Below are 24153 nucleotides of genomic sequence, written 5' to 3'. Positions count from 1 at the left end.
GCATCTAAACGCACCTTTTCAGAAATCTAAAGGGATGGATCATGTACAGCAATTGATGCATACAGCTGAAATGATGTTGAACCAATTTAATTTATTTATTATTGTTAACTAAATTTACAATATTACAACTAAATATATCAATTAAAAGTACAGGAATAATTAGGTTAACAGAAAAAAAGGATTTTGTTAATAATAATCATGCGAAGCATAAATCCATTTACATACATTTAACATATTTATTTATTTAAACGCTTCTCATACAACGTACGTATAAAAAGTGTAAGAAATAAGTAAATATTATAAAAGAGATCGAAAAGAAAATTCAAAATGAGATGGGAAAAAACATACACAAACAAACACCTGATTTATACATATATATACATATACCTTATTTATATATATATATATATATATAAAATTCAAAATATATATATATAAAATTCAATTATTGTGATGAATCCGTCAGCTTGTCAAGCAACAGCATTCGAACTTTAGATTCCTGATCATCCTAATATCGAGGGGGAACGCGTTCTAGACAAGAATAGATTGTATTACAAAGTAGGAGTGATTATATCAGTACTATGGGAGGGACATTGAAGTAGACGATTGCTTGAGGAGTGAATTGTTCTCTAAAACAGTAGGTAATTATTGTTTTTAAATTAACCATTAATTCATTTATTATTATCCTTTTATTATGTTATATATTTTTTTTAATTTAAGATAAGAGGTCACTTACATGATGGTGATGGTAGTATGAAAACTGAAATAAACGCCATAGCGAAAGAGATTGAGATTTCTAAAAAGAGATGTTTAGAGGAATATTTTTAAAAGATGGAGAAGCGTATGAACAAGCGTCGAATATTCAAGAATCTACAACACTAATGGAAGATTGTAGAAGAGGCCACAAAAGAGTCGTAGCGGCAGTAGGATAAAAGAAAAAGGAGGAAAAGAAGAATACTCAAGAGTAACTAGAAGTAACTTCTCAATAGAAATACTTCAACAAGGTGGAAACTTTCAACAACATGAACTGCCCATACATAGACATAGTTAATTTTGATTTGAAATTTTAATTATGATAATAGTAAATATAACCGCATTGGGCATAGCATCTGTTAGGTAATATTCAATAATTAAACTAAAAAAAAGAAGTAGAGAAGACAATTCGTTATTCATTTACTTCTAAAACACTTCTTTTACAGTTCTAATTTTTTCTTCCATTTTTATGAACTCTAATTTTACTGTCACAAGAATTTATTTCACTTTAATGGGTCATGTATTCTTCTCCATTTATAATTCTTACGTTGTCTATCTTTTTCTGGAAGTGGTTCGTTGAAATCGTACTTCTCAGCAACGGTTGGCAAGCTTCCGTAATAGTTTGGAGTAGTCATTTTAAATTTTTCTCTTGTTGGTTTTGCTGTATGTTTCATTATGTCACTCTCTCGTTTATCTTGTTCATCAGCTAGTATCATTGTATCTTCATTATCATCAACCCATAGATAGCTAGTAACTGCGTTCATATCTCTGGATTCACTGTGTTTAGCGTCATGTTTTGTAGTTTCATTAACATGGTTATATTTCATTTTATATCTAGTTTTATTATTTAGTTCTATATTTTGTTTATTGTATTTATTAATGTTATTATTATGTATATGTTCGAAGCTGAGGCCGTCAGTCTGTGTAACTGCCTGCTCTACTGGTGAACTATAAGATATATTGGAATTAAACTTTCCTTTATTGAGAAATTCGTCTAAATCTGAATTATTTTTATTTATTAATCGCTTGAAAGTTGTTTCAGTTACAGAATCTACATTTTTAACGTAGTTTGCAGCATTTGTATCGTCAAGTTTATAAGTAAATTTTATATTATCGTTACTGTTATTTGCTTTTTTTTCAGATGGTTTCGTATGTTCAAATGGCAAAATTTTCTCCATATTTTTTTTGAGTAGCTTATACTCTTTGACGTACCTAGAATCTACTGGTTTTACATTTAACTTTTTGAAATTAGATTGTTTTTCTTGTACTGGTTTTTGTTGTAAAATATTTCTATCATTAGCGAATTGCTTTGATAGTTTTCTGGGCGTTATGTCGCTCATCTTCCGTGTGCTTTCTATATAAACGTCACCTTCAATTTCATTAGTTTTAGTTTGGACTTGTGGTATTTTCGTTAAATCATTAGTATGTTTATAGCGATTTTCAAGGCGTTCCTTCGCAGATTTTAGTTTTAAATATTTATAAATAAGATTTTTAACAATACTGTCTTTTATGCTTTCCGCTAACTGATGTATTGTATACTTATTTGCGTCTCTTAATTTCGTTACATCGACCGTTCTTTGTACTGCTTCTTTAGAAAGTTCGGTTTCCTCTTTATTAGGTTTAATTGGCTCATTCATTATTCCGATCTTTTCATGGTCTTTAGCATCAGCTTCATATATTTCGTTTAGTATCTTAAAAACATTAGATGGTATGATCATTTTTGCCATGTCTTTCAAATCATCTATATTTGCAGCGAAAAGAATGTAACTGTGGACGACCTTTGTTATAAGAATAAAGCTACCTGAAAAATATTTATAGTTAGTATTTATAATAATTAATTGAATTTCAGATGATTCAGCCTTAGACTTTTATCACATTACCGTTGTACCTTATAATGGCACCTTATGCGCACCTTGGTTATTTTTATGCGGCTTTAACCATTGTTTTAACATCTCAAATTTTATATTGTTTAAAATGAGTAGCATTTTTCACCCAGGTTTTGTACTGTATCACAATAATGCTTAGAAACCACCATCATTTTCATTAGTGTATATATATTTCTTCAATTTAAAACCTAGGCTACAGGGACCTATTTGAGACCTGATGGGGTCCACGTTGCCTACCAACTCGTGGTTACCACTCGGGATCCTCAGGACGACAATCAGTTGCATGTAGGTCTGCCCCACCTACTGCCCCATTTTTATTATTAGGATCCATGTTTCACTGACATTAGCGAGCGTGCCTTTGTACATTACATTTACGTTTTATATTTTTTTTGCACAAGTTTTTACATGTTACAGTTTTTAAGTAAAAAAGAACGTCTTAATCTATTTTAACGACGCCGTAACAATATCCGGATTTTAAGATTATGTTTCGTGCGACCACTTCTTCATCCCTATTTCATATAGTCATTAGGTTGTACGCCAGTGTCTGTGCGGCGGTTGCCGTATTCGCTACATCGAAGTCTTGCGATCGCATCTTGAGTCTCGTCCGTGTAATACAAGCACGTGTGTGATGTGATATTTCTGTCGCCGCGAGATGGACAGTGTTATACAGTCCGAGGGTGTCTGTTGTTCAACGGACAATGATGATCACCTCGCCCTTTAGCCCCTGAGCCTCGTTTATGGTGAACTTCCTTGACCCTGTCTCTGTGCCGTGGCCTTGGCTAATGATAACTTGTTTAACAGCCTGGGTGTGAGTTAGATACAGGGTATCGGGAAAATCTCCCCAAAAAAAGGACGCCTACTAAGAAAGTGCATCACTTTCTTGGACGAATACATGCTAACGGCATGGTGGAGCGCCTGCACCGCCAGCTGAAGGCAGCCATAATGTGCCACGACACATCGAGGTGGACTGAATCCCTTCCATTCGTACTCATGGGGATCCGGAGTTCCTGGAAAGAAGATCTGCAAGCTAGCACAGCAGAGCTCGTCTACGGCGAGCCACTTCAACTGCCTGGCCAGTTTCTCGCTCCGGTGGACGACTACACTACAGCTGACGTTACCCAGTACGCAACAAGTCTTCGAGCACACATGGCGAACTTGTCCCCGAAACCCTCGTCTTGGCACACCAAAGTGCCATTTTACATACCACGTGATCTTAATACAAATTCTCACGACTTTCTCCGTCAAGATCATGTACGTGGTGCTCTCGAACCCCCATATGCCGGTCCTTTCAAGGTCTTAGAAAGACACCCAAAATTCTTCACAATAGAATTACGAATACATGTCCTAGTACACCTACTTTAGGATCCCACTTTCCCTTCAGGTCGTCGGTGATTTTTTTGTGTTTGCTCTCCTTAGTTCTCTACTTTTCTGATTTGATCTCAAATCATAATAACACTCCTGAAATAGATTAAAGGACATAGCTGAACTTACATAGTGTTCTTGAATATGACAGTAAAATCATATTACGCCGCTATATACGCCGTGGGTTGACAGTGTTCATATTTTTCTTTACGTTTACGTGTCGTGTTAAATTTAAAACACCTGTATACTTACTCGATTGTAAGTGAAACATGATTTCAGTTTATATGTTTATAACTTACATTACAATATTTATATATGTTTTAGTTGACGAAATTTTATAGCTTTTCTGCAATAAATTTAAACGTGAAATGTTAAAATCGTATATTTCTTTTTATTGCATAAACTAGAGTTACTGTGCTTTAGAAATGGGTAGCTTACAAACTAAATACAAGAAAGATATATATCTTTGCAAAAGATATAATCACACTCCAGTACGCATTGTTGCAATTGTATCTCTATATCTTTATATTTAAGACTCAATTTTTGTGATAATTTACGGTTCGAGAAAGAGATGGGCTTATATAGCAATTTACACGTAAAATAGAGAAACGGATAGCTATTGCATATTTGTATTAAAAATGCAAACTACGGATTTTCAGAACAACATCACTCTCGCGCATTCAGCTTTTTTGTGCTTTATGACAAAGATATGAAATGCTTAATAGGAATATTTCACACTTTTTATTCCGCCTTACCGAGTTCTAAGTCTGAGATAAAAGAGGTGAAGATATAAAGGATATATTTTTAGAGTTAGCTGCCTTATTATTCGAGCCGCACTGAGCTAAATGAGTTAAATATATAAAAGAATGATATTTATCCCAAGATCAAAAACATATAAATCACTCTTTTCTTGTCAGGGATACATTTTGTCCATCTCTATTGTGCACACAAAATATCTTTTAGAAGACGAAAGTTTTGAACTAAAATTAAAGAACTAAATTTTCTTACTTCCATACTCTTCCTTCTATCTTAATGTCAACCATTCTTTCCTATTTTATTCCTCACAATTTCTTGCATTTCATTTCATTCTTTTTATGCCTTTCATACCTCGCCTCACTCACGTCGCCTTGTCTCAAAGAATAACTACAGGTAGTTTATTTTGTTTACCTGGTTCATCTTTGTTTCTTTACTTTATTATAGAGTTGATTCAATTTAAATTGTGTTTACTTACTTCTTCGCGTCACGTCCTTTATAGTTTTTGTTATACTCAGCACGTTTCCGGTTTATATACATATATATATATATATATATATATATATATATATATATATATATACATATATATATATATATCTTTTGGAAGTACAGGGTCGTTGATTTTCTTTATTGATTTTTCTATGCTCTATTTTTATTATCTTTCTACTTCTTTCATTTCACTATTTTCTCAGTCTTTCTCTTCCGTTCTATTCGCCACACATCCATCCTCAACCACTACATTCTAGGTACCATTATTTACAATTTTCTTTAAATCTCAGTTTAATGCAGCTTTATATTCTATTATTTACATATGTTTATCACAGTTTTTATCTTTTATTCTACTTATTGAAATTTTTTATTTACATTTAAATTCAATTTCCTTTACTAAAGTGCTTACTAAAACATACTAAAGTCTAACAAGGCTTTTAAGGGTGTCGACTTTGGGTGTCGTTCCGGGTCCGTAACTAAAAGGTTGTGTGGGAGATAGATATAAAGCTACCAGTGATATATCTATTCTGTTAAATGAATGTAGAAAATATATTCATTTGTTTATATATTACTTTTAACTAAGTTTCATTAATAATAACAAATGTTTACTTTGCTGCTCCTCAATAATATCTAGTGGGGGAATATACCATAATTACCACCATTGCCAGGAGGTATCGCAGTGTGGTATTATGGAACGTAGAGAACGCTGCAGTGGTAATCCTATATAATTTTGCACAAAGTGTGAATTAGATAAAATTATATCCCGGGAACTGAACCTACGATCGCATGTCTTGTTCTTTCACCATTTACCATTGCTCAATCTGTTATCTATTTTGATGTATAACTTGTTGATATACTTTTGTACTGCCAGAAGTTGCCTGTCGCATTTAAATTGAAAAGATAAATTATTTGTAAAAACCAATCACTTTATTTATTGATTATTTTTATATTTATTTGATTAATTGTGAAATAAAAAAAAGGATTACTATGATATATAAATACTAAACAATTAAGCTGATAAACAACAATATAAAAATAGTTTAGACATTAGCTATGATCTCTATCTACGCTCAAAAAAAATGTTTTGGATCATATTGATGGTTTAAAGCATTCTGATAATAATAAGTAAATAAATGATAAATAATTAAATAAACAGTAGTAGATATATAGCTTAATGATTGATCTGATTTTTATTTTAAAGAATTCTATTTTTTTGTTAATCTAACGCTAATGTGTCCGTCAATAAAATTGCAATTCTTCACATCAGCCACGAACACGCGACCTGCGATTGATTGTAAGTCACATTCCTCTACCACTGAGCTACCACAAATTACAATTAGATTTTTATTTTTTTGATTGCTTTGTGTATATATATATACATTAATAAATAAAATAAAATACATTTCAAAAGCGCGAAGATATAGCAAAACTGTCAAACGCGCGAAGTTCACAGCGAACTGTCAAATGTACAATATTCTAGTTCCTTTCTTATAAAAACTTATGAAAACGATTAATAAAATCAGTAAATTTTAAGTAATGTCGTTAACAAAATATAGGAATTTATTAATACTATTTTCCCTAACAAGTGGGCCCTGTCCTGGGTTGATAATATAAAGGTAAGTTATATTATACTACGCGATTCAATATTCTCGCAATAAAACTTAAACAGACGAAATAAATAAGTGAATGAAAAACAGTATATTCTTGAGATCATTCGTTTATTAAGTTAAAATCTTAAGTTCTACTGTGTCCATAACATCCGGCGTTGAATTCCAGCTTCTTCTGTTAGGCAAATCGTCGTGGAATCTTCTAGAATTAAGGCGATTTGGTATCGTTTATACTCCTCGCTACTCGCACATTCTCCGGGTAAAGATCTGGAATAAATTTTACAATTAAAACATCGCGTTATAGTTTCAGTGTTGAATATTCAATTTGTTCTTCACTTTCTCTGTCATATGTCTGTTTTTCAGTCAATAGAAGCCTATTGCTAGGTATATACCTTTCGGAGGCCTTTCACTGCCCGCATTCAGCGTACCCGCGACCTTAAGTATGTTGTCGGTCCAACTATTGGAGGATCTACGCTTCATCACCTTTCAGCTTCAACGGCTATCAGTAAAGAAGCTATAAGTAAAAATCAGGGAGGAGTCAATAGCCTCCCTGATAAGCGGAATAGATAAAAACTCATTCATAGCCCTCTGCAAAACAATTGCAAAATGTGCCGTTGAAAGGAACAAAACGCAAACACAATAAATAAATAGAAAATAGATAAAAAAATGATACATAAAACTGTGATACAGAATAATTATAGGATAAGTAATAATAATGTACAAGAAAAAAATTAAAAATGTAATAACAAAAGAGGAAAGAATGAAAGATTGAACAGAGCAAAAAAAAGATAGAAGAACTGTAGCATGAAAGATAGATAATAGACCGAAAGAGACCATAAAGTACGAAAGAAGAGAAAGAAAATAAAAAACTATGTGAAAAAATAAATTGCAAATAAAGTCCCTGTCCCACCATAAATAGGGGTACGAGATGCACACAATAGCGGGGGTCATAAAAAAAAAACGGCTATCAGTTGCACGAGCGATGCCCACCGCACATTGTCATTTCAGACACGCAATTATTCGAGCTACGTCGGTGATCTAGGTTCATTTGAGGATGTCCTCAATTCTTATTTGATCTCGTAACGAAACTCCTAGCATAGTTCTTTCTATTGCTCTCTGGGTGATCCTGAGCCTTCTTATAAGGCCCACTGCCATCTTTATTAATTTATATTGATAAAATATGTGTGATGTGGAAAAACGTTTATTGAATAATTAACATAATTTGTGCCCGGAAAATGAATAATGCGCCTACGAGCGGTTGCGCATCGTTCTCTAGTTCAAATCCGACTCCCCGAGAACTGCAACGGCCGCGGGCGCACGTGCTGCGCCTTGGCTACCTGCCAAGGCGCAAGCAAGAGCGCGTATAGTGCACGCCGTGCGAGTGAGCGAGACGAGTGGGCGAGACGAGCAAACGGTTGAGCGTTGTGACGACGTCCGCGGGAACTTTCACATATGGCGGCTTTTTATGTAGCAATATTATTACATATGTAATTTTGAGTAATCATAGTGTTTCAGTAAGTCAGAGATACGCATACGACGTATACGGGATAATTGTTTATAATTTTAAAGTGGTGAATGTATGATAATGGCTCATTTGCTGTCAATTAATGTATGGTACACACTATCCAAAAATAAATGGTTTTAGAAATAATAAATAACGTAATTATAATACAGTAAAATTAAGAAAAGAACCAGTGTTTAGCCACTTCCGCACATGCAGTGGTAGTCGTGCAACAAAGTGCACCGCCCGCCAGTATGCGGCAAACAATGCGATTTACACAACTGCCACCGTCAAATCACTCAACATGTGTTTCACCCCTCCACGGGGCATCTTCAGGAGTTATGTTACACCGATTAGTGCCAAACACAGAGTCGGTTAAAGCATTTTAAAATTTATCATTGTTTGCCTGTCAAAAAATAAACTAGCGTAAAATATTTTGGAGTGATCATTTTATACAGGTTGATTAGAAACAGTGAAAAAGTTTTAAAGATTTTTGCGGTCAAATAACCACCTATACATCCACTCATTAAGTTTTAATACTTATAACCAAACATCCTGTAAATTATATTAATACTACGTGCATGTTTATTTTTAAACAATCAAATCAATTTTTTGGAATACTTTATATTTTTATGTAGAAATCATGTGTAAATAATTCTTACACACTTTAATACGTGTATTGTATTATTATCTATTTCATATTTTTTGAAATCGAATTATTATTTATATAATGAAATTGATCCACAAAGATGTCACATAATATTACAATATTGTCATACCGTATGCTAGCTCCCTGCCCAGCCGTGGAGAAAACTGAACGGTGCGGCCCAATCTTGGTGAGAAGTACTCCGACCTGAAGTCCACGCGGTCATGGCTGGAACTGTGGGGACAAATTGAAATACTTCATCATTATAATTCCAGCTGTTAGACGTCCAGAGCTGGGCATAGGCCTCCGCCATAGATTTCCAATAGGACCTGTTAAACGCGACCAGAGTCTTCCGACGACCTTTCAAATTTCTTCATTCAAGTAGGCATTTACATGCATTTTTTAATCATCGATTCATTTAATATTATAAGTAATAAGCTACCACAGGTTCGGAACGCTGAACTGTTGAGAACCGTTCAGAAACTCAATGCTGTTTTAAATGAAATTTAACACTCTTCCATGCGTACATTATAATATCAACTATGTAAATGAGACAACAAACCAAGTTTGACATATATCGATCAAGATCTTGAATGCTATATAAGATTTATTTAATATTATACTTTTAACTTTAGATTTAACTAAGAAATGGAAAGTCTGAGATATCTTGTGTTACTTTATATATATGCGTATACTCAGACCCATAAAGGATTTGTTAACTGGACAATTGTTGCAAGTATTGAAAACTTATATAATTTATGCATACAGTATGAATTATTTAAGATCGTGTGCCAGGAATCGAAACCGCGACCTACAATCGCAAGTCTCAATCTTCTACCGCTGGGGTACCACTGCTTTTCACTATTAACAAAAAAGTAAGGAAATTTAATTCAATTACACTTTCAATTCTCTTTACTGTGTAATAGTTTTATAAAGTATTAATAATACAACAAGAGAAAGAGATAAACAGATAGGAAGCTCCCTTACATTTCCTGATCGGGCGTGGTCGCGGCGTCCGAGACTAACCTTCTTCCAAGTCGCGGAGTGAACTCTACGTTCTCGTAGCTTCTCTTGTCTTCTCCCTCCAGGCTCCGGCCCAGCTTCGGAGTGAAGATTACCTTCTTGATCACTGTAAAATGAATAGAGAAGTTCGCACCAATGATAAATTCGAAAAGAAATGTTTGTAATAATTTGTTATCGTAGAAGAAAAACTAAAACATACCGGGTAACATATAAACACATTATTGTTACATTTATATACAAGTTTTAGTTTAATAAACTTTTTAAATTTATTACATAACTGGCTGCGCTCGCGACTACGTCTGCGTGGAATTTAATAAAAAAATATTTAGTTCACTAATTTTTTTTGTTTTAGAATTTTTTTTAATTGAAAGTAGTTTAAATTTACTCCTTATTATATCATCTACCTGCCAGTATGTCACGTCACAATCGGTGTAGCCATTTCAGATATAAGCCGGAACAAACAGACGGATAAACATGTAAAAAATTATGATTTTGGTATATGTATCGTATGTATGTAGTAAAAAGCGGTTATTTCAAAATTACAAACAGACACTACAATTTCATTTATTTGTATGTATAGATAATTTAGAGATATAACACGGGAGTGTTTGTTGTTGATTATTCCAGAAAATATATACAAATGTAATGAAAATTACTTCTGATCTTTATTTCTAGTATATATTTATCTATATCATGAGTACATATCAATTTGTATATACTGTCACAATTTGATTTCCACTGATATTTTCCTAAGACAGTTTGTCATATTATACACTGCATTCTATATGCAAAGGCTCCGAATTAAAATATAATAAATTTAAGCAGCTCATTAAATAAAAAAAATAATAATAAAGTTCTATTTTAATGTGAAGTATGATTTTGAAAAGAGCTCTAAATGCGATCACAAAAAATTATTCTTCCGAAGTTGTTGTTTGCTCTTTTCAGATCATCATGCCTTTGGAACCCTCGTAAGTTCAAGTTGAAGGAATACTACTTGCCTGGGTCTTTTTTTTCTGATAGGTTGAACTCTGGAGCCTTTAAGAGTGTAATGAACAGGATTCTTAGGTATGGGCGTGTATCACTTTCGTCTTCATCTACACTTTCCATCAGGTGAGATAGAAGACAAACGCCTATTCCATTATATATTAAAAAAAATAAGGGACCTCAGTCTGATTGTAGTGGGCTCTTCTGGAATTCTTCTCTTGAGGTACACAAATGATTACTAAAGTCAGAGGTGAGCAACACGCGACCCGTTAAACATATTTATGCGGCTCGGCAGGCATTCTTAGAATTTAATTTATTTTATCGAATTCTCTCAACAATATATTGTTATAAAATTAATTATAATAAAATCGAGGCATACGGTTTACTGAAATAAATAATTAATAATAACCTTCTATCATGATTGAGACATGCAAGATCAGAAAGTACGTACGTATTATATTTAAACTTTTATGGAAAAAAACGTTGCCAAATTTCGTATTAAAATTTTCAAGTAAATTCGTTTTTCCTTTCGTACTTTGAAATTTAAAATATATTTATTGTTATTCTAATATTTATAAAAAAATAAAGTTTTTTTGAATTATTAATAGTTTTATACATAATGTGCGATCCGCAAAAAAAATTAAATAGGCCTGTTGATAAAAAAAAGGTTGCTCAACCCTGCTATAAATGGATCTAATTAAAATATACGAATGTATGGGTTTATTATCGATCCCTTAAAAAATACTTTTCTATTACAATAAATTGAAACTAAATCATTAATTTAGTCATATGAAAACATTGTTCGAAAAAAATTGTCACCTTTCTGTGGTTCATCGACCCGCGGCTCATAATATGGAAGCTGGTCGTAATAATATTTCAGGTTGTCGGCAGCTTCCAGAAGTCGAAGGAGTTTTTGTCTGGAAAAAATGAATTAGTAATTTTATAGATTAGAGCAGTGATTCCCAACGTGGTCTCACAACCCACAGGGGGGGCAGAAAATGTATCCGACACGAGTTTAAGCCTTTCGCTTTAATTTAAAAATTAAATATGTCAGGGGTACATAAACATTTTAGAAAGGTATAGGTGAGGCATGCACAAAAAAGGTTGGTAAACACTGGATAAGAGTGACTTGATCAAGGAATCTTTTATTACAACATTGGAAACATTATTAGCGTTGATTAAAGTATTTAATTGTATTAAATACTTTATTAAGCCTTTAAAATGTGGGCGTTTTATTTAACGGAGATTGCCTTGAAGGGGATGAAATTATTCTGAAAAATTAAATAATATAAGAATTTACACTTTATAAACATCACAGTATTATATCTATAAATCTATATATTTATATCGTGATATCTCTAGAACGATAAGGCTTAGTGTCTTGAAATTTTGATAGGAATATGCCTTTCTGATTAAAGGTCTGTTAAATAGAGTTATTATGGAATAGGCCGATGAGCACTGAGGTCATTTGGACCCAACGACCTTTGCTTGGACTGGTTAGTGTTCTTATTTAAGGATAGCAGAAAGGCCCAGGCCTCGATTTAACAATTGTTATTGCCTAGCTAACATTACGTGGTGGTAATATTACTTCAGAAAGCGTTAGAAGAAAAAGAGAAAGAAGAAACTCCAGCAACGCTTCTATCTATGATTAGAAAAATCCAGCCCGATACGTGACGGTTACTTCTGTAAGCTGGTCTTTGTAAGGTGATCTTTTCGGCTGTGAAGGGTGTGTAAAAGCTAAATGTGTATGTCAGCTTATTTGTTGAAATTAATATAAGGTACACCTTGACCTAAAATCAATAATTTGAGAAATAATAAATAAAGTAAAGAAAGCGATAAAGTTATCAACAAGTCGAATTTCAAAAGAAAAAAAATTACTTATGTAACACATTTCAAAATGATCAATTTATACAGGATGATTTGAAATAAAAGTACAAGCTTTAAAGCTTTTTGTTTGCAAATGAGTTACAATGTAAAATTCAGTCATGTTAGTTACACCTTTCATTTAACCCAAGAATGGTTGGATTAATTTTTTATGATTTTGTATTTTTACATATATTTACTTACGGAATAGGATAATAAGCATGAAAATATTAAATTAAACAATAAAAAAAATATTTTTCATGTACATATTTTAAATTTATTTTTATATTAATTTGTCAGTAAAAACTTTAAGAGCACAAATGAGACATCCATTCACCCTTTTATTGCTTTTACAACTATAACTAATCATCCTGTATGCTTTGACTTGTGTTATTGTCGGGGGAATCGAGTACGTACCTTTACCTCAGGATGACGGGTAGATTGAATATCCCTTAATGGATTATTTTGTAGGTAGATTGTAACGTTGCAAGTTAAGGTCCCATAAATCTTAGATAAAATTTTAACCAAAAAAAATATAAACACGAGAAACATCTCATAAATCGTAATACAACAAAAAATTGTTCAACACTTGGCGGGGAACGGTACATTTCAAGTGGCGTGGGGTCGTGGAAGCGTGCTATTGGTTCAGTGGATCCTTGTTTTACTATTCCAATGCGCCCGCGCACCAGCCACAGCAGTTTACATCATTGCCCGGGAGAAGGATCCTAGCCTCGGTTGCGTTCACTAGCTAGGTGTCGTCTCACGCACCGACGCACATGCTTTGTGTCGGTTGCGTTCACCAGCTACGTGTCATCTCACGTGCCGGGGCCCCGGTTCCCCGCCAAGGATTGAATAATTTTTTGCTGTGTTGCGATTTATGAGATGTTTTTCGTGTTTATTTTTTTTTTGGTTAAAATTTTATCTAAGATTTATGGGACGTTAACTTGCAACGTTATAAGATGTAGTTCTAAAATTAAAAGAATGTAAAAAGGCGTAAGTAAGAAAAGGACCAATATTTAGTCACTTCCGCACATGCAGTGGTAGTCGTGCAATGAAATGCACCGCCCGCCAGCCCGCTGATAAATGCGTATGCGGCAAACAATGCGAATCACACAACCGCCACCACCAAATTACTCAACACGTGTTTCACCCCTCCACGGGGCATCTTCAGGAGTTATGTTACACCGATTAGTGCCAAACACAGAGTCACTAATTGGTGGCACTAATCGGTGCGGAGGTGGCTAAATATTGGTCCTTTTCTTACTTAGAATGGACTTCCGCAAGTAACGCCTGATTCCATTAAATAAAAAGGCGTAATCAAAAGTGCCTGTATGCTAGTTACCCATTGTCTTCTGTAGATAAAGTAAGCGAACGTTTGCCCAGTCGCGGTCCAAACCACAGACCGCTTCTGTCGCTATGCGCGCCCCTGTCTAACATTTCGTCCTGGAATAAGAGAAAAGATTTAAAAATGTTATCTATATTTGGGAAGAAATTTATTAATATATACCACTGAGTTATTCAGGCATTTCGAGTAAACACTAATAAAAACGAAATAATAATTATTTTTTTTTCATCGGTCCACCTAGTGGGGGGTAGTGGGGGAGGGGGGCATATCTAAGCCGCGTCTACAACGGCCGAAGGTTGCATAAGCGATGTTCCACCCACTGCTACTTCAGACAAGTAATTCTTAGTGATACTTAGATGTAACTTAGTCCTTCTGTGGATCTACTTATTTCTGATTCGTTCTGATTAAATAATCACATTTATTTTAGATATTATTTATATATATATATATATATATATATATATATATTATTTTATTATATATATTATATATATATTACTTTATTATATATATATATATATATATATATATATATATATATATATATATATATATAATAAAGTTGAAATAATTTAACTCGCTGGGCTTTTAAGTTCCGGAGAAGGTACTACGGATTGGCAGGCACACACATCCTCTAACAAGATGAACACACCGACCTAGCCTCCTGGCCTGAATCAAGATCCTTCTTCAGATGTTTGGTGCGGTTGCTTTTTACCGTAAAATCTATGGGGGACGCCTATGTCCAACAAAGGGCATTCTACGGCCGATATCATGATATTAGAAATTGAAATATCGATCAAGTACTTTTTAAACTCGGAGGCATTATTATGAAATTCCATGTAAAATTTTAGCAGTGCCTTTAGAATGTCAGTATAAAACCTTGAAATTATCTTAAAGGAGTAAGAGAGAGTAGTAGTGCAGCGTGTATCAAATATATCTATATGATATAATAAAAAGGAACTTCCTAAGATCTAAGATGTAGTAAATAATATACGCTATTTATCTCCCACAAAATATATAGTATTTTTTATAATCTATAACATACATACGTGATAAAATAATAAGACTTGGAAAAACTCTGCTATTCACAACCTTCTTTATATTTCAAAGCATCTCAATTCTAGACAATCCGAATGCCAGACCGAAGGAAGATGGACTCTTTTGAAATGTGGTGCAGGCGAAGGAAGCTACACATGCCGTGGAAAACTGCCAGAAGGACCAACAGAACTATTCTTAGGAGAGCTACAAGTGGATTATGGACTACTTCGGCCACATATCTTGGAGGCAACAAGAGTCTGGATAAGTTTGTTGTTTCAGAAAAGTAGAAGAACAGGAAGCTAAGAGTGTGATCTCCATTCCGATGGGAGGACTGTGTGGTTGGTGAGGGGCCTTACACTGACGGAAGTACTCACAGAGACCTGAGGAGGCAACTGGTCGATCCTAGACCAAGGCCAAGAAGAGCGCGATCATCGATTAAGAAGATAGATCATCAAGAAGAATTATACATATATAATGACAGCTATTGAACTTGCTTCCAATATAATTGTTAAGAAATTATATCAATTTTACTAAAAAGTTCGTTGTTTTAGTTGTCTATCTCAATACCATATTTATTAACACTTGTTTATGGTAGGTCTTCATCGCTTGTGTAATGTTTGTATGTTTTCATTCTATCACCAACTTATATTATTCATTTATTAACTATCTATATATATCTAACTCTTTACATATGTAAACGATTTCCACCAATATTTTGACTCATCACGATATCTATGGATCCATATGGGATAGAGATTCGAAATTTGAAATAAATATTCCTTTTACTAACTAGAAAGCAGCTAAGAACGAATTTTGTAATATTCCTACCGCTGGATTGGTAACGGAGGTGTTTATGAAACAAAGCTTATTATCAAACTATAATTGTTATATAAAAAAATGTTATGGATAAACCTATGTGTAAATATCTTGTTGTATATATTATTGTTAATGTATTTAATAAAATTACACCCAAGGCACTAAGGAACGAGTGGGTGACAGCTATTAGGAATGAAATGTTTTATAATGATAAAAATCTTATATCGGAACATAAATAATAACCTAATAAATCAAAAAGAAATAAAAAAAAAAATAATCTAAGTCAAAAATATCATTATCATTATGTCAGCCAGTAGACGGTATCTACAAGGCATAGGGTTCTTCCGAAGACCGCCATCTTGATTTGACTTGATGTGCCTTGGCTATTGCCACGGAGAAATCCATTCGGAGAAAAGGATCACACCTTTCTCCAAAAACCGAGTAGATAAAAATTAGTCAATACAATACATCAGGCGACGCATCTGACGAAGATTTTTTTAAAATTATTAGCTAGTGGTAATTTCGGATCCGCGAGTCATGAGTCCGAGGAAGCAGTAAAAGCCAGAACGGCTAACGGCGTCCAGCGCCAATATAGCCAGTCACATGAGCAATTCTTTGTTAATAAATAATATACTACTTACCTTAATTTCTTCACACGTTAATAGACTGTAAACATTGAGTATAACAAAACAAATAAGTGAATCTTTTAAAAAAGAAAACATTTTTATAGTATATTGCTAAGATGTTTTCCCTTCGTATCTTCTAATGTATTGTTGTTTTGCTGTCGCGGAATTCACTGAGACAACCTGTAGGAAACCTTCCCTTTTATACTTCTAAATCCTGGAGTGATTTTATAGAAAAGGGGAAGATGGGGTTAAATATATATCGAAAAATAATCATTATTTAATCTTTAATAAAGTTAATTATAACGTAAGTCTAAAGTGTTGTGTTGTTGATAAATTTTACTTTTAAATTATGTTGATTTTGCGAATTACACCTGGTTTTATCAACTTTTACAGTCTACATATATACATATAACATTGTCCCACAAACAATTTTAGGCAATTCGTAATCATTGTTTAAGTGTTAGTCATTTTTTCTGCGCAATGGTTTTAGGGAGCTATAAAGCAACTGCTATGTTGCGCATTGTCTGACGCGGAATATCGTTCAAGCAATTCGCGTCGATTTCCTTGTTTTCATTAGTCCTTGATTTTTGTTCAGACCCTGGCTGCGGGTTTTTAGTTGACGGATATCTTGCTCTGTACCTCTGCTTCCACGGAGGATCAGTTCTTCACTTGGAGCATCACGTGACTATTGAATATTGTACTGTGAACAAAACTGTCCAGCAACAAATCGTTGACTTTTAAATACGCTTCAATTGATAATATGTATTATTCTTTAATTCAACGTAACACCATGATTGAAATATCCGCATAAATAACAATGTTAACGTTGCCCCTTTATGGCTTTTTATATTACAATTATAATAAAATTTGAATTTTTGTTTGAAAATTTGCTACCGGACATCCTATATAAGAGATTTACACATATATGTGGAGTTATCTCGATATTGCAGAGACATTAAAGCATAAAAACTTAATACTCTCTTCTCTTCTTACTCTTCTTTTAATACTCTTCCAGAAATAAACATTTCTTTCTTTGAGAGGTTTGCTAAGAACTGATTTTAAGAAATCCACCTGCAAGGTGACTAGGGAAGCGTTCATTGAAAAAGAGTGTATTTTTCAAACTAGAGCCATTACCAATATATTTATGATAAGTCATCAGGCAGCTAAACAACAAAATTTAATATTTATATTTATATTTTACAACACGTAAAATCAGCAGGGGACAACTAGAATTCGAGAATTATTTTATAATGATATTATTATAATTTAAATAATATAACTATTGACTAATTTGAAAAGAAGTTTACATTCATACAATGCTATTTTAAATTTATGTAAACTATATCAATGTATGTAATATATATATGTAACTATATTTTGATGGCTACTTTACAAATGTTACTATATTAAAATTATATTTATTTATACGTAATAATAACACACAAAGTATTTAAATAATTGAATGTGATGACAAAATTTGCGTGGAAATGAAATATCTTTGTATTCCATTTCACCCGGACTTCCTCACGCCTCCGGAAATTAGTGAGAAATTGAGATTAATGTTGTACATCTAATGACGCTAGCAAAGCATAGTGATCTGTCAATATCTGCTCCATTAATACCGGTCCATTCGTCTTCTTACGTGTTTAAACACCTAAATTGGTTTTGTGAAGAACTCCGGAGAACGTGGGCGAGTACTATCTAAATTTAAAAATACACCTAAATTATTAGTACCTTTTAATAACAACAACTTTGTTTTTCAAATCCATATTAATCAGGGTTTTTTTTAATGAAAATTATTAATTTTGTATTGTATATAAAACAGTAGAATATGTCAAATGTAAACAAGATATGATATATTTGTAAAAAATAGCATTTACTTCATAGATTTCACTCATAAAGAAACGAGTTAAGATGAAAATTGTATATATTCTTTAGTTTTGACTCTTCCAAACTTAATGTAAGTAAAATTTTGAATACCTCAGAGTTTTAAAAATGTCGCATGCTTGTATTTAATGCTAAATATTTCGAATTACGAACCAAATAAAATGAAAAATAAATATATATTTATTTCGATCACGCAAAACTCATAATTCATCATCATATTTATCATTTTAATCATAAGACGTTCACAAGTGGACACGGGGCTAACCTTTACATTTGTAACTTGTGTAAAACGGCCTTTATCCAATTTTTTCTGATGATTTTAATAAGGTCACCATTCCACCTCGTGTCTTCATTTTAAGACGTAATTAAAATATAACCTATTCTTCTTATTTTCAGCCGATGCAAGCATAGGCTTCCATCAAAGAAAAAAATCACCTCGATGGGTGGTGTTGCGCAGTCCTCCTCCTCATGAGACCTCTAGCGACGTTAACTATGTCTTCTGTTTACTTAGAAAGTTTTAGGTAAATAAAATTTGTTTTCATTTTTATTGTAAAATCAGCAGTGTTATTACACATAATACATTTATACACGTATACTAGCTGATCCCGCAAACGCTGTTATGCAAAAAAAATTGATATTTTAATTTACATATAAAAAATAAGGGTTGATCGTAGAGAAGTGAAAATTTATGGTTGTATGTATTCTTGTATGCTGTATCATAAAAAAATAAAAACAAAAAATTTCGTTAAAAAAATAATTTTTTTTTAAGTGTGAACAACATTTATCACTTAGGGGTATAGAAAATAGATAGTAGCCGATTCTCAGACCTACTGAATACGAATATTAAATTTGGTAAAAATCAGTCAAGCCGTTTCAGAGGAGTTCAAGTTCGAACACCGTGACACGAGAATTTTATATCTTAGATAGAAGCAATAGTCAATATAATATTTTAATTACATTAAATTCTTCACTTAACAACAATCATTTGTTTTGTTTACTTCACCTTCGACACCTAATGTTGTTTTGGAACAGTGTAAATATCACCAATGGTATGTTCAACCACATAATTTCTTTCGCGAAAGCAATCTGCGCACGAATTCGTCTTTGGTCGATGTAATTACGTGTTCTAATGTGTACAATTACGTCAATACACAGCGATGATTATAGAAAAACTTAACTCATGTAGTAACATTAATATTCTTTCGATAATGGAATCATTTAGAATTACTAATGACTAAAAAGTTTTCATACATTATGTCGTAGTTCCTTTATATATAGGTTATTGTTTTAAAAACTTTAAAATGATGAAAATATAAGCTTATTTATCAGGAAAAAGTTTTAAATCTTTTACACCTGTTTCCAGTCATCTGCTTAAAGTGAAATATGTCATATTAAATTTTTTTTCTTCTGAAATGGAATAGGAAAAAAAATTCTGGCAGTACAATGTCCACACGGAGAGATAGTAAACAATAATATAATTTTCGAATAATGAAAAGGCTTTTTTTCAACACATTATTTATTATTTCTTAAACCATTGCTTTTTATATAGAGTGTACCATTTAATAATTGACAGCTAATTAGCCATACATTTATTTGTTAAAAGCTGTTAGGTCTGTAACCAATCGCCCTGTATGATAAAAGATTCCATACTTTTGATATGAGTTCTGATTTTAAATCTTCATAAATTACCCAACTTTTTTTTAGATTCACCGCGAACCTTGTTTTTGAACATAGAACAAACATGAAATATATTTATTTCTATAAAACACTCCTTTCATATTTAGATTTAAACTCGTAACTATCGTCTCTCGAGCGATGGAAGCCCAGCGGCAAAGGTTGCTGTTGTTGTTAGAATCATTTTCATTTCACATATCAATTAGAGATTTTTAATATTTTCTTTGGCAGTTGTATTTTGATTTACTCGCTGTGATCTCTTATAATAGAAGAACACGAATGTAAATTATAAATTTGATACTTTATCCACATCTAGTGTTCACGTTCGTATCGCTGGCAACAACGTGATTCTTGCGATTTCGGACTTGATTCTTGATTTCGGACGCCCACAGTAATGTGATCGCTGCCATTGCGTTAAGGACGTAATTGTAAATTACAAATTGTCATTGTAAAGATGTAATTAAAATCTTGAAAACCCAAAATAAAAACTTATTATCTAAACTGTCAGGCGTGTACTGCAGTGTACTGCTGGTATACCTAAATAAAAAAATGTTATATTTTATCGTTATGATTTATTGAATGCGCGGATTTAGGGGCCCAATCTTGTGTCGTCATTTTATTAATAAATTTTAACCATCAGCCATTCAGCTATAAGACATATAGGCATATCAAATAGATTTTCAATATAACTGGTAGGAATAGTCTATACCCAACGTTTTCCGATGATCTAAACCAGAGTTCCCTAAACTTTTTTGTGTCGTAGACCCCTTGCCATGTTTTTCCGTGTTGGGAAAAACATGCCTGATATTGAATTCCTGTAAACTTCTAACTGTAGTGAAGTTTAGTGTATGTTCAAAATGTATTGCGACCACAAAGCGAATACCAACATCTTACAACTTACACAATTTTATAAACATATATAATAATTATTTTACTTCATTGGTACTTTTATACTACTACTACTACTACTCCGCTAGCTCAGTGACCCAAAGTGGGTCTTGGCCTCCGAAGCGAGAGACTTCCACTTTTCTCTATCTTGCGTCATCGTCTGCCATTGGTTGACATTCAATACTTTTATAAATAATGTAAATGTTTTGATATTATCATATTAGTGTATGTGTTGAGATCTACTATCGTGGACCCCATTTTCATTTCATAGACCTTCAAATTTTTTTTTCGCTGACGTAGACCCCTTGCAGGTTGTCATAGACCTAGGGGTCGATATAGACCACTTTGGGAATCACTGATCTAAACAAAGTCGAATGTCCGCATGCATGTCCTTGATATCCGCTCTAGAACTTTAAGGCCTTAGCGGTCATCAGTTCTGAGGGCTTTGTGACCTTCCTGCCATTTCATCTTGTCAATCTATTGTTGGTTACTTCTCATCATCTCCGGACCTACTGCGCAATATTGGCAGTATAATCCTGGGCAATAAAACTCGTTTTTTCACTTACTTGTCCATTAACAAGCGTAATCCGACAACACAATGTTTTCAATTGCTACATTTACTAAGTTATGCATCTGACTGTTTTAACCATTTAACCTTGGACTCAATTTAAGCCCTTGGATTCCAGTGCATCATTTAAATTATTCAGTACAATGAAGTGTTCAATATAAGCACTTGCATGCAAATGAACTTTGAGTTGCTATCAATTACTGTGACTTCTTTTATTATTTTGTTTATTTAATAAACACTGTTATACACTAACGAAGGAAAAGGAGATAAATTATATAAAATAGGCAAATGAGAAACACAAATAACAACTTTATCGCAATGAATTTACACAAAACAAAATGAATTAATATTATTAATTTTTAAAAAATATTAATTTCAGAGTAAAGACTCCTACAGCTTAATACAGGCCTTCTCTATAGATATCCAGAACGGTCGATTTTTTCTCTTTTGGTGACCCCTATAGGGACTTGGTTTACAGAATTTTTAATTTAACTTAATTTTCTCCTTTCATACTTCAAAATTTCTACTTCTATTGTTCTTCTTTATTGCTTTAAAAATTCAAAAATTCCTTACAATTTTGGAAATTTCTTGCGGATTTCTTTTTGAAAATTAACTTTATATCACAGCATCAGTTACTATTTACTGGTGTCTTACTTTTACTTGTTATTTGTAAATAGTCTATCTATTTATTAATCTTTTAATTCCAATTTGATACAATTACGGTAAGATTTTCTCCTTGATTGTGGAGTTTTCCCCGATCCAGCTTACATAACTACGTTTTATTTCTATGAATTGTACTTTGAATAATTGCGATGTAAAAGCTTAGGAACACAGGACGATTCTTTTGTCGCCCACTTGGGAGGCTTTGTTCCAAACTTAAATACTTTTACCCATTTCTGTCTTAGACAGAACGAAGTCCTCCAAATACGGGACAGTCACCAGGTGCACCACGGTCTGGTCCATAGATCATCGAGTGATTCTCTTTGAGTTTAAGCCTGTGAAGGTACTTAATAAGACCAATTGGAGGCGACTTGCATAGACGTCATAAACTGCGCTTGCCGGTCTGTGGTCCTTATCTAAGAATCCTAAGGTCCCAGCAGCCATCTGTTTCGCGTGCTGTATCACCTGCCAGTTGCACACTTCAACTTTATCAATACACTGGACTATATCTGTGGTACAATTAAAATATAAACCTTTTATAACATATTCAGTGATAAACAAAGAATAAACATTTTAAAAATAGAGGTTTAGCCTTTTTGGGTTGAAGGGTGTAGTTAGCCGATATGAGTCCGGCATAACCGGTTCTTTGCTTCTGCAGCGATAGGGTATCGCATTATTTCAAATATAGAAAATAAATATGTATTAAAGAAAAAATAATATAGAAACAGTGATAAATATAGATAGAATAGAATCTTCAAGAAAAACGAAGACGTGGCTGCCCAAAATAAACCTGGCAGTTGGAATGACGTGAATCGAAGTAAAGCGCGAGGTTCAAGACCGCTCGGGATGGCGACGTACTGTGGATGCCTTCTACCCCAACTTGGGGACATAGGAATAAATGAATAAATACAGATATAAAAGTAACTTAAAGTCAAATTAGGTTATTTTTGATATTGTTGCAGAAGTAGGCTTCCTAGGGAGAGTAAGAGGAAGAACATCTTCGCTCCGGACGTTGGAGCATGTTATACTACGTCGTCCTTCAAGATCTTCATCCATAACAGGGCTTTGGCAACAAATTTCGTATTTCATAAAACAATACCACAGATACAGAAAAAAAATTAAAAAAACATAGATTTTTTATTAACATATGCATTAATTTTATTCTTTACAAAGTATATCGAAATATAAATTAAAACATGTAATGCTTATAAAACTAAATAACTACACTATGCTAATACTGAAAAAAAAGTATTTATTTTATATGTATTAATTTTAATTTATAATCTGTGCGCAGAAATATAAACACCCGTGTCTATGTTTTAAAACATGTGACGTATAATTCAAATTTGATAATTTTTCCCGCCATTTATAACCTTAAAACATAGAATTTGACAGCTTGTAATTTCATATCTATATCATATTTGTTAAGAAAAAAAACTGTTCTACACTAAATAAATAATATCTCTATGGGTATAACATTACTAAAATTATATTAACAATACTTATTTATACATGTTATTGTTTACCAAAGGAAATGGAATTACAATTTATGATATTCAATTTAAAATTTTTGATAACAATTGTTGCATTTTCCGTTATTTAACTCTAGTAATGTAGCGTGAAATATTTAAATATATGTTATGTAACTTCTTAGTCCGGCCATAAATACTGTTATGATAAAAAATAAACAAAGTATTATTTTTGAATTTCGAATCTGTCATTTTTATATAATTATTCACTGTTTTTTTGCAGCTAATAGTGGTATAATATTGTGTAATAAT

At 32.9% G+C, this 24153-nt stretch overlaps 2 protein-coding genes across 2 annotated transcripts; one reads left to right on the top strand and one right to left on the bottom strand.

Moving 5' to 3' along the window:
- The first annotated feature begins 3542 nt into the window (after positions 1–3542).
- LOC137927258 (uncharacterized) lies at positions 3543–4001 on the top strand. Its single transcript, XM_068771037.1, has one exon. It carries the CDS (start codon positions 3543–3545, stop codon positions 3999–4001), a length of 459 nt encoding a protein of 152 aa, XP_068627138.1.
- A 3039-nt stretch (positions 4002–7040) lies between these two features.
- Positions 7041–14307, bottom strand: LOC137927301 (PBAN-type neuropeptides-like). The gene is made up of 5 exons (XM_068771089.1): positions 14213–14307; positions 11827–11924; positions 10027–10129; positions 9134–9234; positions 7041–7120 (listed from the first exon to the last, which is right to left on the bottom strand). Exons 1-5 carry the CDS (start codon positions 14305–14307, stop codon positions 7062–7064), a joined length of 456 nt encoding a protein of 151 aa, XP_068627190.1. The 3' UTR covers positions 7041–7061.
- Between the last annotated feature and the right edge of the window lie 9846 nt (positions 14308–24153).

This window comes from Battus philenor, unplaced genomic scaffold, assembly GCF_028537555.1.
Source record: "Battus philenor isolate CCGP_79_NKW_IND1 unplaced genomic scaffold, ilBatPhil1.0.hap1 SCAF_30, whole genome shotgun sequence".
Classification (NCBI taxonomy): domain Eukaryota; kingdom Metazoa; phylum Arthropoda; class Insecta; order Lepidoptera; family Papilionidae; genus Battus; species Battus philenor.
This window is presented reverse-complemented; position numbering and strand designations above follow the sequence as displayed.